Below are 16,092 nucleotides of genomic sequence, written 5' to 3' on the forward strand. Positions count from 1 at the left end.
CTCCTCCCTTGCTATGTCTTGGTAGTCTTTGCGGCCTGGCCCCACCAAGCCAAGCTCTGGACCAGACGGTTGGGGCCAGTGGTTCTCAGATCCACACAACGTATCTAGCTGTACCCCACCCCAGTCAGTGCCTTAGGTCCCAGTGCCTAGCCACACCACTTATTCCTTCCCTTCCCGACCTCCACAGAAGCCAGCAGGCAAGCAAAGAACACACACCAAGTTTTATTGGGGCAAGTATTTACAGGGGCAAGTAGAGAGGAAATCACACAGGGTGAAGGGAGTAGGGGAGACTGAATACAAGGATGAGGGAATAGAGGATCCCTGTACCACCCCCAAACCCCAGGAAGGGGGCAGCTAGGGCCCAGGAAGACGGGTAAGGATTGGATAGGGGTCTGAGTCCCTGGGCTGGGGGCTCAGAACTTGTAAACATTGATCACTCTCAGAGGGGATGGGGTAGGAGAGGGCTACCCCTAAACTTCCTCATGGGGGTTAAGGCCTCTCCAGGCTCGTGGACCCCCCCAAGTTCAAAGTCTCTTTAGCTGGGGGAAAGGGCCAGGAAGAGACAGGAAGTGCCCCCCTTCCCCTGCATTGGCTGTGGCAGGGGCAGGGCGGTTACATTCAGTCACAACAGGTGTCTCCCCCACCCTCTCATGTCGCCACACTGGCAAGAGGGGAGAAAGAGCTGGGGGCCAGCAGCAGCAAGACATCCCCCCCCCGGCCCATCACCCCCTTATTGCTTTAGAGAGAAAATTGTCTTTTCCCCGTCGCTAACACTGTCAAAAACAAGGAGGAGCAGGTGGACACTGTCCACCTGGGAGCCAGCTTTACCCCCAACACTGACCCAGTTGCCACTTTGGTGCCAAAAACAAATCAAAAAATGAACAAAACTCAAAGTCATCTCTCCAGGGACAATGGGTAAAAACCTGGGGCCCCTCCCCTCCCCGGGGCAGGAGGAAATACATTCATGGAGGTGGCAGTGGCGGTCTCGCCCCAATACTGCACTCTAGCAATGAGGTTGATGGAGAAGCTCAATGAGAAACCCAAAAGAGGAAAAAAAAAAACTTGAAAAAACCCAGATCCCATGGAGCCCAGTGCAGGCAGGGGCAGCCTAGGCGCCTCTCCGTTCCTCCCTGCCAAGAACCTAGAGGGGAGAGATGGCCACGTCTCCTGCAGAGGGGTCAGGCACAGGGCCCGGGGTCCACACCCCCACAGACTGGCTACAGACTACAAGGGGTCCCTTCCGATAGCCCCCTGCACTGCAGTGCACAGCCCCTAGCCGCCCATTTCCAGCCTTCAACACCCTTCTACCTCCCAGGAGCAAGGACTTGGCTAGAAACGGTGCCACTCGCTCCTGAAAGAACAGCCCACTCCTCAAAGGGGCTGGGGCAGGGACTGAGGGCTAGAAAATACATTCATGTGGCAAGGCAGGGAGCTGGGGCTGTGTCACCCAGGCTGTCCCCCAAAGTGGCAGCAGTGGGGGGGAAGTCCCTCAGCAGGCCTGAGTCTTTCCACCCGACAGAAGGCTGGCACCAAATGGCCCTTTCCATTTGCCCGTCAGGGGGCGCAGAATGGCAGCTGGGGGCTGAGGGGAGCTTGTCCGATTTGTGCAACTTTCCCCCAAAGCAGCGATGCCAAGGGGCAACTTTGGCCCCCATTCCGGACACCTCTGCCACAGTCACAGCAATGGGGGGCTGTTCACAGCGGGTCGGCAGGCAGGGCTCCGAGGGGGCCATGCTGTGCAAACTGCTGGCCCCCAACTTCCAGTTACCCCAGTGGCCCACGTTCAGGGGCAAGGGGGTACATGCAGCCTCGGGGCTGGCAGGACTGGTCCAGAGACTGCGCCCCACAGCCCCAATAACAGTGTTTCTCTTTCAGCCTAACTTTTTTTTCTTTTTTCATCTTTTTCTTAAAAACAAAACAAAACAAAACAAAAAACGTTTGTGGACCTTCCACTGTGTACCCACTCTCCCCGAGGGGGAGGGGTGTTAAGAGTACCAGCTCTCCCCGAGGGGGAGGGTGCTAGAGTCTAGTTCTTAAAGGACACTGTCTCTCCTAACATTTTCTTCAGTCACTTTAAAAAAAGGAAACCCCCTTCCCCCCAATCCATAAAGTGCCTCGTGGTGGGTGAGTTAAGGTGCATCGTGTGGTTTGTAACAAGTGCTGGGGACTCTGCCCCTGCTTCCTCCTCTGCTCCCGGCTGGGAGCCTGCAGGCTGGGGACCCAAGGATCCATGCCACTGCCGTTGCTGCTGCTGCTGCCGCTGCCACCACTGCCGCCCTCGGCCTTCACCCAGGCAGGGGCTGGTGGGACTGGCTGGTCAGTAGTCATCCACGCTCTCGATCTCACCAGAAGGGCCGTGCAGGGCATAGCCTGCAGCAGGGGAGAAGCATGTTCCAGCTCTCCCAGAGTCGATGTAGCCTGCATGGAGGAAGCCCAGCTCCTTCCCAGCCCCCCAACTCACCCAAGATGCTGGGGTCCGAGTGCAGCATCAATGCCCGCCTCTTGGCCTTGCTGCCCTCCCCAGGGCCGAGTTTGGTGCTGTGGTTGGCCTGGAAGGCCGTCTGCAGGGAGGCGCTGCTCAGCCATGCTTCCTGAGAGAGGAGGGTGTGTCACACAGGCCCGGGGGCCCCTTTCCCCTCCTTGGGGCTCCAGCCCTTACCTGCTGCTGCTGCTGCTGCTGCTGTTGTCGCTGCTGGCTGGCTTTCTGCTTGGCTCTCCGCTCCAGGAATTGTTTGGCAAATTCTTTGGCTTCCAGCGTATCCCCCAAGCAGGAACGGATATAATCGTGGACATCGTAGGGGGACTCCACTTCCTTGAGGATGGCCACGGCCATGGGCACATCCAGGCTGCCCGCAGCACTCAGCGTGTGCAGCATCTGCTCACACCACTGGGTGAAGCCGTCCTGGGGCCTGGGGATCCCCTGCAGCAGCTTCAGCAGCTTCTCCTCATCCTCCGTCTTTTTGCGGACAGGCCGACCTGACAGGTGGCTGTACGAGTCACTGAGGGTGGTAGCATGGGAACCTGAGATTAGTGGGGGGGTGGGGGGGCACTTGGCACTCCCCGGCCCCCCAGCTTCACAGGCAGGCACCCACCCGAGAGATGGGCTGCTCCGGCTGTTCTTCAGGCCCAGGCTGCGGGCCAGGCTCCCGCTGCTCTTCAGAGTGTCCTCCCAGAGCCCAAGCCCGCCACTGCCACTGCCCCCACTCTTGTCAGGCCCACCCCACAGTGGTCCAGCCTCAGATACCCACTGGTTCAGGGGGTTCGTGCCCAGGCCCCCAAGTTGCTGCAAAAGGTAAAGAGTGAGTCAGAGGGCTCCGCCAAGAGACCTGAGAAAGCCAGGCAGGGGCACAGGGAAGGGAGGAGGGTGGGAGCCAGGCAGGCACGCAATGGTGGCTTAGGGGCATTCCAGACGTTTCCTAGGGACTTGCCTGGGCCAGGGGAGTCTTGTTCAGCTTACCACTCGGTGGTTGGAGGCCTGGGCCCTCAGTGCCTCGCGGGCCATGGGCTGTTTGTGCAGCTGCCGCTCACCCTCCAGCTGGAGCTCCAGCAGCGTCTTCATGGACAGGCCCTGTTTGGACAGCCCGGCCCAGGGCGGAGGCGGGGAGCTGGGCGCCGCAGGCACCGGGGCCTGCGCTGCCTGTTGCTGCTGCAGCAACTTCAGCAGCAGCTCCTGCTGCCGCACCTGTGCCAAGAGACAGCGGGTGAGGGTGGCTCCCTCCACTCCCACCCCCACCCTGCGTGGGCTCCATTCTGGGAGAGCAGGAGAGCGGGGACACCAGCCTGCTTGCGCCGGAAGAGCTCTTCCTCCTCCTGCCTCCGCTTCTGCTCCTCCTGCTGCTGCTGGCGCCGCTTCTCCTCCCGCCGCTTGCGCTCCTCCTCCTCCCGCTTGGCCCTGAGCTCCGCTTCTCTGCGTTCCTGGAACTGCAAGCGCCAGGGGTTCGGTGCCAGGCCCTGTTGCCTGTGCCCGGCCCGCGTCCAACCCCAGCCTCACACTCACTTTATGCTGCAGCTGGAGTTGTTCTAGAATTGGACCCTGAGTCGAAGAGTTAATTGGTATGTCCCAAAGACTGGTCTCACCACCTGTGTGGGCAGAGGCAGCTGCAGAGGGCACAGAGGCCCGTGGCTCCCGCCCAACGTAGGGAGGGGGTGGGGGTCCACTCACCGGAGGGTGATGAGACTGAGGTATGTAAATCCCAGAGGGGGCCGGAATCTGGCACCGACAAGGAGCGGCTCATAGTCGGGAGCAGGTTCTGGTCCCCGCCTCTGAGGAGCAAAGGCTGGGTCAGGTCTCGGCCTCAGGGCCTACAGGGACCCCTCAATTCTCGCTCCCTCTCCCACCTCCCCTGAGGGGCTACATGCGGACCTGGGGGATTTGAGAGCCTGGAGCTGCTGCAGGAAGGCGGTGAGCTGCTGCTGCTGCGGCGGCGTCAGGTCCCCCATAGCTGCCTTTTCTCGGGGCGCACACTGCGGGAGCTGGCGGCTATGGGCACAGGGAGCATGGGCAGCACCTGAACGGCCTCACCACCAGCCCAGAGCCCGAGGCCTGCAGCCTGCATACCTGCCGACAAGCTGAAGCAAGTGCTGGTGCTGCAGCTGCTGGTACAAGGTGGCCGCGGCCAGCTCCTGCTGTTTCTTCAGCCGCTCCTGATCCATGCTCCCCTGGGGATGTGAGCACCCAAGTGAGCAAACCCAGCTGGCAAGGGGGTCGGGGCCACTGCCATCCTCATCCCCTTGCAACCGGCAGGGCCCGAGCTCACCAACAGCGGGGGCGGCGAGGGGCCAGGGCCAAAGGGCACACGGCCCCACATCTTGATGACCTCTCCCAGGGGCTGGAAGCCCTCGTCACAGCCCCGCTTCACCAGCAGGGACATGGAGAAGTAGCCGGCCTGGAACCACTCCGCCATCTCCTGGGTGGTGAAGGGGCCTGCACCGAGGCAGGAAGGGACAGCGGGAGAAAAAAGCCAACTGGGATCAAAGGGCCCACCAGAGTCACTTGAACAAAGCCCAGTCCCAGTGGCCCTGGCTTCCGTGGCTACCTTGGATCTCCCCCTGGGGGTCCTTGTAGAACCACTTCCGGGCAGCGCCATGGCTGAGGGGCAGGGCAGGGGCAGCTGTGCAGTGGCGCAGGCCCTGGGCCTGCATGGCAGCTGTGAACTGCTCCTCCTCCAGGGAGCTGTCCTGCAGCGATGCTACCAGCTTCTCTGCCTCCTGGAAGAGAGGTACAGCAGCAACCCAACCCCACCAACATCAGGTCAAGGACAGAGTGCCAAGGATGGACTCTGGGGCAGGGACTGACACAGTGGTGCACTGCACCCTGAAGGAGCCTCACCTGCTGCAGGTGCTTCAAGCCTTCCTCATCCTCCAGGTCTCCTGACGGCCCTGCGGGGGAGCCCACCCCAGGACTAAGAGGAACATCATTTCCTAGGAGCGAAGACACATGAGCAGGGAGGTGAGGAAAAGGGGATAGGGAGCACACATCACCGTGCCAGGCACACACACGCACGGCCCATCTACCTTCAGTGGCAGGGAGCTCTTTCTCCACAGTTTCATCAGCAGCCCCATTTGCTGCCCAGAGGGGACCCAAGGTGGGCAGTGGGGATGAGGAGCTAGACTTCTCCTCTGGAGGAGGCAGAGGGGTCAACTCCTTCCCACCTGGAAGAGAAGGATTATTTCCAGAACTCAAAACTGTAAGGGAGAAGGCTGGACATGGTAGCTCATGCCTGTAATCCTAGCTACTCAGTAGGTGATAATTGGGAGGCTCATGGTTTCATGGTTCAAGGCCACCACAGTGGGGATTGGGGTGGGGAATTAGCAAGAGCCTATCTCAACCAACAAGCCAGTCATGGTAGGTTATGCCTGTGATACACAGGAGGTGTAGACAGGAGAATCAAAGTCCAAGGCTGGCTTAGGTAGAAAGGCAAAATGCACGGGGAGAGCCTATTTGGAAAATACGCTCAGCGCTGGAGGCATAATTCAGGTGGTAGAGCACTCTCATAACAAGCACAAAGGCCAGAGTTTAGACCTTAGCACTGCATATAAAAAAGGAACAAGGGCTAGGCACCAGTGCCTAATGTCTATAACCCTAGCTATTCTGGAGGCTAAAATCTGAGGATTATGGCTCCAGGCCAGCTTGGGAAGGAAAGTTCAAAAGCGTCCTATCTATAATTACTAATAAAAAGCTCAGTCAGGCACCTGGGGCTTCTTAAATCTGTAATCCTAACTACTCTGGAGGCTGAGATCTAAGAATTTGTGGTTCAAAGTCGGCCCTAGAAGGGAAAATCCACGAGACTCTTATCTCCTATTAACATTAAAACAAAAAAAAAAAAACCCTAAGTGGAGCTGTGGCTCAAGTGGTAGAGTGCCAATCAGTCATGAGTGAAAAAGCCAAGCAAGAACCCAAGGCCCAGACTTTACAAGCAGTGGTACTGCCCCCTCCCCAAGCTGCCACCCAAGTGCTGGGCAGTGTATATGCACCCTTTTAACTGGTGCTCATGCAGTGGAGCTGGAAGCTGAGTACCACTGACTCTCCCATGATGCTCCCACACTGTGAGACACCAGGGGACCTGCAACATCACACAGGGCTGTGTGCAGGTCACTGAGTGCCACTCAGGCTACAGAGCCAGGGAGTTTCAAAGGTCACATTGATTCAGCTTCTCGCCTGGTGTTCTGCTCTAGGTCCCTCCCCACATCTAAATATGTGCTTGCTCTGCTGTGTTTCTAAGCAGCCCAAATTCACAGGTAGGTAGGCAGTCAGTACAAGCCCAGCAACACAGCCCAGGGCCTCCTTCGTGGCCAGGCCTTGCAGCCTTACCTGCCTCAGGGACCTCTCCATCCAGGCCTTCCGAAGTCTCTTCCTCTTCCTCCTCCAAGCCCTGGAAGTCAAGCTCTTGCTCCTCAGGAATGGACTCCTTGGGGCCCTTCTGTGTGGGGAGGGGTGGAGAGCACATGGTGGGAGGGGAACAAAGGACCCAGGAGGGCTCCCAAAGACCTCTGCCCAGCTCTCCCCAGGGCTGCACAGGTACCTTGAGAGGTAGGAAGGCCCCAGAGGCATCGAAGGTGCCCATCTCCTCATCCTCATCGTCCAGACACCACTCTGGGAGCCCATCCTTGTCGTCATCAAAGCCATCTGGCCCTCGGCACCTCCGGAGGTGAGAGCTGCCTCCCCCACCCCGCCCGTCCTCTTCACCACACCCTCCTCTCTCCCCTCGCAAATCAAAATCAAACTTGCGTCGCCGCTCCCCATGTTCCCGCCAGCCAGCAGAGCGAGGGCCACCATCTAGAGGAAAAGTTAGAGAAAGAAAATCAGCCTCCTGTCAAGCCAGAAGCTCCCAGAACCAGCCAGGACCTCTCTCACTCGGACCTACCCCATGCACTTTCTGCCATCTCCCTTATTAAGAGGGCCACCTACCCTAGGACACTTCCCGAACCCCACCCTACCCAATCTTACCAGGGCTGGCAGAGCGCCAGCGATCACCATCTCTCCGAGGTCCTGCCCCAAGTCTCCAGCTGCCTTCCTCCTCCTCCTCTTGCTCTTCCCGAAGTGAACGCCAGTTCTCGCTATCTGAGCGAGTGTGCTCCTTCCTCAGGCCAGCCCCTCCCTCTTCAAACCCAGAGCGAGCTGGGGGTGGGGCAGACAGACAGTGGATGCTGACAGGTAAGGACTGAAGCCTGTTCTGCCTTCCTCCTGACTCCACCGGGGCCACCCACCCCGGCCATCCCACCTCTGACCACCACCCCACAGCCTCATACCTCCATCCCTCCGTGCTGACTTCTCAAAGCGCCTCTCACCTCTGTAGGAGAAATGCATTGGTTGGACACAGTCGAGCCTCCTCCCTACCCTTCAGAACCAAGACCAAGGGAGAAGCAGGCATGGGAAAAGGGCTCCAACGGGGTACACTGACCATGGGGACCCTAAGACAATCACGAGGAAAAGGGCAGGCAGGGCCTGAAAGGCATTGGCCAGAGCTTAAGGGAAGTGCTTGGTCATCTTGCACTGAGCAAGCCTGCACCATTTCCTTCCAGTCCCACCTGTCATCCCAACTCTGGCTTCGCTGGATCTCCCTGGGGTTCCGTCCAAAGGCCCCTTCGCCTTCCTCGATGCTTCTTTGGTAAAAGCAACTGTCACCACGGCCACGGCCTGGAAAAGGTAGGGAGGACACTTGGATGTGACACCGCCTGGTGTCACGCCTCCCCCTTGTCACGGCAGACTGACTGCACCCACTCCAGAGACGTAGTCCTCTACCTCGGCTTCGTGTGCTGCCCCTGCCACGGGGGGTAGTAGCCAGAGGGGGCCCGGCCCCTTTCCCCATCAGCCTCAGCACAGCCACACTGTTCACTGACAGGGAGAAGTTTCTCTGAGGAGGGAGCCAGGGGTGGGAGTTAGGACCCCATCTTCCTGACCACAGTCCCCACCGCCAATCCCTGCCTGGCCCCTGGCCTCTGCCTGCTCCACCTGCTCCTCCTCGGTCAGAGGCTCCAGGGCGAGGGGCTGCAGCGGCTCCTCCTGCAACACAGCGGAAAACTCCTTGTCCTGCAGCTCCTCAGGGACCTGTGGGGCAGAAGACAAACACTCAGGGGCCTCTGGCTACACAGGTGGGCCCCACCCCCACCCCGCATCCACACACACCTTGTTCTCCTTCACATAGAGGGCCAGCATCTCCTCCCGTCCATAGCGGTAGTCGGCCAGCTTGTACTTGTACTTGGGCATGGCAGGGGATGGAGGTGGGGAGGCCACGCTGCCACCACGGGAAAGGGCCCTCAGCCTAGCAGACACATGGGAGGGAGGAAAGGAGGAAGGGAGGAAGGGAGAGAGACCGGGTAAGGGGTTCTGCTCTTCACCCCAGCTCCTCCAACCCAGCCAGAGCAGTGACTCACCACTCAGGCCCGAAGTTGAGTGTCTCTGCAGCCATTGTGGCCCTAGTGGTGCTTCCCGGAGGCTGGGTAAGGAGAGGGGAGCCCTCGACTGTCCCAACACCTGTGGACACAGGAGCAGGGGCTGACGTGGCCTCTGCAGGTTGGCCGTCGTCCTGGCCCCCACCTCAGTGGACACCATCACAGGGCTCACCGACGCCAGCCACATGGCCTCTCACACCATAGGGTAGCCGAAGCTCAGGCAAGGTGGGCGAGGGACCTGGCGGACAGAGAGGAGAACCGGGCGAGCTCAAGCCCCTTCTCCTCCACAGGGCACCGCTCACCTGGGGCCTTGCCCGGGAAGAGGGAGGGCCAGACTCTCTTCAGGCAGGAGCTGGTGCTGGGGTGAACCAGGGGCCCAAGACACTGGCTACTGGTCTGGCCTCAGCAGCGTCGTGGGAGACCCTTCACATCTGGGGAAGATCCTCAGGGAGAAGGAGAAGGAAAAGGAGGCAGTCAGTCCCCACCTCTGTCCGGCTCAGCTGGATAGGCCTGGAGTGCTCGTGACACACATGGTAGGCCAGGTCTCAGGTCACCAGTGTGCCCTTCACGGAAAGAGATAGGTCACACAGAATCTAGTCAAAAAGCAACTGAGGCAGGCACAGACCTTCTGAGCATGTAACAAGTGAACAAACTTGCTGGAACCTCCTCATTCTGAGAAAGATTAGGCACAAATCTGGGATGTTTACCTAAATGACTTTCCTCAAGTAAAATTACCACAGCCAGGCATGGCACCACACATCTAATTTAAGCACGTGGGAGGCCAAGGCAGGAGGACTGTGAGCTTGAGGCCTGCGTGGCTGCACAAGCAAGACCTTGTCTCAAAAACAAGCAAACCAAGGCTGCTTGACTGCTTGGACAGTGAATCCAAGAATCCAAGGCCTAGGTCTGGGAAAGAGCCCAGTGAAAAACAGCAGACAGACACTCATAGAAAGCATGAGAAAGTTCCCTCACCATAAAGTGGAAAGCAAAGTCACTGGGGCCTAAGAGGTGGCGGCAATAGTAATGGGATCCTCTAAGGAACAGGGGAGGAGATCCTTGGGAGGGGGCTCATCCAGGTGGGCAGGCAGGAGCACAGGAGAAAAGAGATGTGTTCAGGTACTCAGGCGTCTGTCACAGGGCAAGGTGGAGGCTGGAGCAGCACCTCTGCAGGCCGTCCACTCCAGGACGCCAGGAGTCTGGAAGGAAGGAGGAAGAGGTTTCCACCAGGGCCTAGGAAAATGCTCTCACCTGTAATTGAAGCAAACCCTGTCAGGCAGTGGAGCCACCCCGGGGACTAGGGTGATGGCACTCAGTACCAGGGCACCTCATCCTCAAGAGCCTGGAGTTCAGAGCACTGAGAGGCCCACAGGAAACTCATGGCTCTTCTTCCCACTGCATTCCACAAGGCCTCCATGGCCACAGAACAAGACTAACATTCTTATATTAAGCCCAGGATCTGATCACTGCTGGACACGATGTCACAACACACACACCAAACTACCTCTACAGGGCCCATTCACAGAGGCAGCAAGGGCTGCTGGCAGGTGACGGAGGGGCAGGAGGTGATGCATATGTCCAAGGTTTTAGCCAAAGAAAAGGAAAAAACTTCTGGAGATGAATAATAGTTAAAGCAATACATTTTATGGCCACAATTTCTAAAAGACTGCAGTGGTGGAAGCACCTATCTGTAATTTCAGCTACTGAGGAGACAAAAACTCAAAGAGAAACTTGGTTCCAGGCCAGTCCAGGTAAAAAGTTACCAAGGCCCCCATCCATCTCAATTAACAAACTAGTGGGTGGTCCATGCCTGAAATCCCAACTAAGAAGGAGGTATAGGTAAGTAGACCACAATCTAGGGCTAGCCCAGGGGAAACCCTAAGACACTACTGAAAAACAACTAAAGCAAAAAAGGGCTTGGGGTGTTTGTAAGCACCAGGATCTGAGTTCAAACTCCAGTACCAGCAGAAAAAACCTCACCAGCACTGAGTGAGGGGCCAGGGTGTGGCTCAGTGGTAGAGTGAGTGCTTGGCACATCCAAGGCTCTGGACTCCATCCACCCTCACAGGAAAAAGGTATTGGGGACAAGCACTTCCACCTCAGCCCTCCCTACCCTAAACACCACAAAGGCCTGCCTTCCTTCATATAGCTTCAGGACAGCAGTTTCAGCTTCCTTTGTTCACTCTGTGGGACACACTAGACCTGCAGTCATGGGAGGCTGCTTGAGTTAAAGGGGTGGAAATGGAAGGGGTGACCCTCCCACCTCTCCCTCACAGAGGAAGAAACAAGCAGAGGGACATGGCAGAGGCAGGGGACAGGCAGGGGGAGAAAAGGCAGAACAACCCAAGACTCCCATATTGGAGAAACAACATAAGACAAGTCTCTGGACTCAGACACAGATATCCCAGGGACAGGAGCTGGGGGCTGTCTAGCTTCTTCCTCAGACTGAAAGGACCAGGCAAGCAGTAGGCAGTGTCCAGCCCTGATGACAGGTATGCCCTGGCCCACATGCCACCTCAAAGCCAGTTCTTACTGGAGGTGGGGGATGATCCTGCCCCCAAGGGGCATTTTGACAATAGCTGTTTACAACTGGGCAGAGGATTGCCACTGGCATCCAGGGCTCCCATCAAGAAGCATCTGGCAGGGGGCTGGGGATATAGCCTAGTGGCAAGAGTGCCTGCCTCGGATACACGAGGCCCTAGGTTCGATTCCCCAGCACCACATATACAGAAAACGGCCAGAAGCGGCGCTGTGGCTCAAGTGGCAGAGTGCTAGCCTTGAGCGGGAAGAAGCCAGGGACAGCGCTTAGGCCCTGAGTCCAAGGCCCAGGACTGGCCAAAAAAAAAAAAGAAGCATCTGGCAGATCCACAGCACTAAGACCAAGATCCCTCCTCTCCCCACAAAGCCTCTTCAGTGTTTATCAGGGAGTAAGAGAAACCAACATACACTCCTTCATTTACATACACCACCCCAGGAGAATCTGCAGTCCTGCCAGAGGGAAATCCCTGAGAAAACAAAGTAAAAACCCAAAACTCACAACCAGCAATAGCAATGGTCTGATGTTTGTGCATCACACACTCAATGCCTGGCATTTGGTCACCCTGCAATGAAGATAAGCCGGGACTAAGGATGGCATCCTTTCCTCTCACCTTCTCCTGGCGGCCTGGGCCACCCAGCTTGTCCCCCAGCCCTTGGCTCTGCCTCAGTCTGCCCACCTCTCACCTCTGCCCCCCTCCCCTCACATTAGAAGTGCTATTAAAAGACTGCCCCCTGCTGGAGACAAAGGGAGCGGTCACAGCTGGTCCTGCAAGGTCCCAAATGGCTTGAGGGACAGGCAAGGAGCCTGTTGGCTGGGTTTGGGAACATACAGAATAAGTGTTCCCAATACTAAGTTCAGAGCGTGAATTCCTGACTACACTCCTAAAATTAGTTCCCATCTGGAGCAATGTTAACAGAGGCAGAGTCCAAAATGCCCCAAGATTTGGGGCAAGTGACCAGAGGTGACTCTGCCCTGTCCCAGGATGGAAACAGGAGGAAGATTGTAATTGATTAAAAGAGCAGCAGGCAAGCCAGATGCCAGTGGCTCAAGGTTGTAATCCTAGCTACTCTGGAGGATGAGATCTGAGGATCGCCGTTTGAAGAGAGCCTAGGCAGAAAAGTCCCTGCCTGAGACTCAACTCCAATTAACTGCCACAAAAGCCAGAAGTGGACCTGTAGCTCAAAGTGGTAGAACAGAAAGCTCAGGGACAATGCCCAGGCCCCCTGAGTTCATACCCAACACTGACCAAAAAAAAAAAAAAAAAAGAGCTGCAGGCCCCGAGTCCCCCCCATCCCTCCCACACTGCCTCCTGGACAAATGTCACCCACCACTTGGTGACTAGTCTAGTTTTCAAAGCACTTTCACACTTTATTTCATTTGACCCCTTGTACTCATGTACACAGCCTGAGTTCTAGTGAAGGAAAACCAGGAAGGCAGGCTGCAGCTCCCCACAAGGGTCCCCTATGCCAACACTATCCAAGAATGGAGAAGATCCTGTATGAGTTAGGAGCCCCCATTTTTACTTAAAACTTGTTCAATCTTCCATGAAGCCGCTGCTTCTCTCCTTGAAAGTGGGAGCTACCATCCCAAACTCCAATCAAGAGTCGAAGCAAGTGCAAATGGGGGTCCCTAGTGCATCAAATGACACACAATACAAACGTGCCCCCTGGATGACAAAAGCAGCCCAGCAAACCACACAAACCACCTGACTGTAATTACCATCTGGGACCCACCAGGCTCCCACCTCCCTAGTCAATGACAAACGCCAAACCCAGAGCAGTCTCAAGTCCTTCCCAAGCAGAGGACCAAGACCAAATTCCTACACTACAGAAAGTAAACCATGCCACATGCTGGTGGCTCACACCTGTGATCCTAACTACTCAGAAGGCAAAAGGACTCCAGTTTGAAGCCAGCCTGGGCAGAAAAGTCCATGAGACTCTTACCTCTAACCATTGAAAAGCCAAGAAGTAGCGTTGTGGGTCAAGTGATAAGAGCACCAGCCTTTGACTGAAAAAGCTAAGGAACAGCACCCAGATCTTGACTTCAAGCCCCAGTACCTGCACACACAGACACACAAAGTGGAACTAAAGGATGGAGGCTGGACACCCTGGGGTTGCATGGATGCATAGAATAGAGAGGAGGGTGGGTGGCTGCAGCTTAGTGGGTCCAAGCAGGGGTTTTTTTGGTAGGAGGGCGTGTCTGAATGGAAGTTGGCATGAGGTGGCTGTGTGGTGGTGGCCTTTGAAAGGCAAGCAGTGAACTTGAGACTTGAGCTGCGTAGAGCTTCGTGGAAAGAACCAGCCAAGAATTTATTTAGCGTCTCCCAGCGCCCAGCACTGGGAAAAAACAGATGTGGAACTTGACTGGGAACTCTTGTAAGGACTTGGTGAAAGAGAAAATAAATAATAAAGCTCTCTTTCAAGTTTCTTGCAAAATAACACCACAGAAACCCTCGCAATGAAATGTACAGAGGCCTTGGATGCATCAGGGGACCGGAGCTGGAAAGGGCCTGAAGTATGGTGACAGACGGGGCAACAGCCCGTGTAAGGCAAGTGTTTCGCGCGGCTGGACAATGGGCAGAGGAGGAGGAGGAGGAAGGAAGGGGGACCCCCTCCCGCCCCCGATGACCAAGCACTAAGGTGATCGCCTGTAAGGTAGGAGACGCAGATGCACAGCCCAGACGGGGTGCACGGACCGAGGGGCAGCTTCCATGTTGGACCAAGAGCGGATGCGATTTGCAAGGCCCAGCTCCACTAAGAACGCGGCGGCACATTGGGGGACCCCATCGGGGACCGGGGGGAGAGCGCGGGGCGCGCACGCACGGCGCGAGGGGGGCACCCCAGCATCGAGGCGTGAGAGGGGGGAAGCGCCGGGGTCGGGGCGCCCGGCTGGCGTGGAAGGGACCCCGCGGGGGCGACCGTTGGGGCGCAGGGGTGGAGGGCGCGGGCCGGAGGACGGCGCGCCCTTCAGGGGGCGCCAGGTGCGCGAGGCGGGGGCGCCGGGGCCGCGAGGCCCGGCCGGCGGGGAGGGCTGAGGGGGGCGGCCTCCGGGGGAGCGGGAATCGCCGTGGGACCGGGGGGCGGGCCCGCTCCGGGGCGGGGTGCAGGGGGAGCGCTTACCGCGGGGGGACGGCACGAGGGTCCGGTCCCGGGCGTTGGTGGTGGCTGTGGTGGCGGCGGCAGGCAGCGGCGAGGGGCGCGCGGCGGGCCGGGAGAGAGGAGGAAGAGGAGGGGGGAGGCGAGGAGGAGGAGGAGGAGGAGGAGGAGGAGAAGGAGGAGGACGAAGAGGGAGAGCGGTGGTGGCGGCGGCGGCGGCGGCGGCGGGGGGAGGGGAGGGGGCGCTGGCGCTCCCGCGGCGGCCGCTCCTCTGTGTTTGTGTTTGTAGCAAGATGGCTGCCCGCCTTGTACCACGTGACGCGGACGCGGGGCCGCCCCCTCCAACGCCGCCGCCGCCGCTCCGGCCGCACGCCCGGCCACGCGCGTGCCCGGGAGGCGCGGCCCCGGCGCCCGCCAGCCTCCCCGCCCCCCTCGCCTTCTCCCTCCTGTCCGCACCACGTGACCTCCGTGGTCGTCACGTGACGCCCCGCGCCGGCCGCGTCCGGGACGTCCAGGGGAGGGCAGGGGATGCGGATGGGGGTGGGGGAACTGGCCCCATCTCTGTCCCGGCCTCCTTCCTCTTCACGCCCTTTGCGTTGTACACCGGATACCCAGGTGGGCCTTGAACCCACAACCGTAAAGTCACCAACACTCAGTGAATCCGGCCAGGAGCCTTTAGCTGTGCACTGTGTCTGTCCCTCACTATCAGGATGGTGAAGAACAGCACTGGGCTTCGGTAGGGCTGGGTTTTTAAAGGAAAAAATGGCAAGTACCCTGCAGGTGGTAGTGCCTGCGTCTCACACTCCCCGCAGGCCTTCCAGGCCAATCCGCAGCCTCCAGGGAGTTCACACGGATTGCAAGAAAGAGACGAAATAAAATTCAGAACTGCAAACCGAGCAGCAATGGCTCACACCTGTAATCCCAACTACTAAGGAGGCTGAGAACCCGGCCGAAGCCAGCCTGGAAAGGAAAGCCCATGAGACCTTATCACCAGTGAACCAGCGAAAAGCTGCAAGGGGAGCTGCGGCTCAGGTGGTAAAGCTCCAGCCTTGAAAGAAAAAGCTAACAGAGAGAACAAGACCCTTAGTTCAAGCCTGGTGTAGGTCCAGTAGCAGAGCTGCTAGTCTAGAACCACTTAGGCCCTAAATTCAATTCCATGTACCACTTAAGTCAATAAAATTGAAGCTTTAGTCAGATAATACTTCTAGAATAGTCTATAAGCTCACAGTAGCTTTTTTTTTCTTGACCCAAAAGCTTCTATTGTTTATTTTAGGTATACTGAGGTTCTTAGTTAATTTAACTTTTTTTTGTGGGACTGGAGTTTGAACTCAGATTTTTTTTCTCCTTGGTAGGCAGGTAATTTACCACTTGAGCCATACCTCTTGTCCAGCATTTTGCTGGTTCATTGGAGATAGTCTTGCTGACTTGTCTGCCCTCACTAGCTTTCAATCTCCAGAATCCTCCATCATTACAGGGGTAAGCTGCTAAATCTAGTTCCCCACCCTTTTTTACTAGTACTAGGGTTTGAACTCTGGCCTTTCACTACCACTTGAGCTACACCCCCAGACT

General features: G+C 57.5%; 1 protein-coding gene across 7 annotated transcripts; it reads right to left on the reverse strand.

Annotated features, from left to right (window-relative positions):
- Positions 1 to 202: 202 nt before the first annotated feature.
- Positions 203 to 14,725, reverse strand: Gigyf1 (GRB10 interacting GYF protein 1). Of its 7 annotated transcripts, none has more exons than XM_048368407.1 (26): positions 14,548 to 14,725; positions 9,865 to 10,088; positions 9,195 to 9,335; positions 8,875 to 8,974; positions 8,627 to 8,762; positions 8,453 to 8,548; positions 8,243 to 8,354; positions 8,029 to 8,137; positions 7,750 to 7,790; positions 7,448 to 7,618; positions 7,023 to 7,276; positions 6,812 to 6,920; positions 5,515 to 5,652; positions 5,330 to 5,421; positions 5,037 to 5,208; positions 4,758 to 4,924; positions 4,559 to 4,659; positions 4,364 to 4,480; positions 4,163 to 4,263; positions 3,998 to 4,080; positions 3,781 to 3,921; positions 3,458 to 3,682; positions 3,093 to 3,283; positions 2,672 to 2,999; positions 2,462 to 2,594; positions 2,128 to 2,370 (listed from the first exon to the last, which is right to left on the reverse strand). In XM_048368407.1, exons 4-26 carry the CDS (start codon positions 8,907 to 8,909, stop codon positions 2,318 to 2,320), a joined length of 3,105 nt encoding a protein of 1,034 aa, XP_048224364.1. In that variant the 5' UTR covers positions 8,910 to 8,974; positions 9,195 to 9,335; positions 9,865 to 10,088; positions 14,548 to 14,725; the 3' UTR covers positions 2,128 to 2,317. The 7 variants fall into 7 exon arrangements, with proteins under 7 accessions (XP_048224325.1, XP_048224333.1, XP_048224318.1 ...); XM_048368401.1 differs by having other exon boundaries at positions 2,666 to 2,999; XM_048368392.1 differs by having other exon boundaries at positions 2,462 to 2,591; positions 2,663 to 2,999.
- Positions 14,726 to 16,092: the final 1,367 nt, after the last annotated feature.

The sequence above is a fragment of the Perognathus longimembris genome, chromosome 1 (genome assembly GCF_023159225.1).
Source record: "Perognathus longimembris pacificus isolate PPM17 chromosome 1, ASM2315922v1, whole genome shotgun sequence".
Taxonomy (NCBI): Eukaryota; Metazoa; Chordata; class Mammalia; order Rodentia; family Heteromyidae; genus Perognathus; species Perognathus longimembris.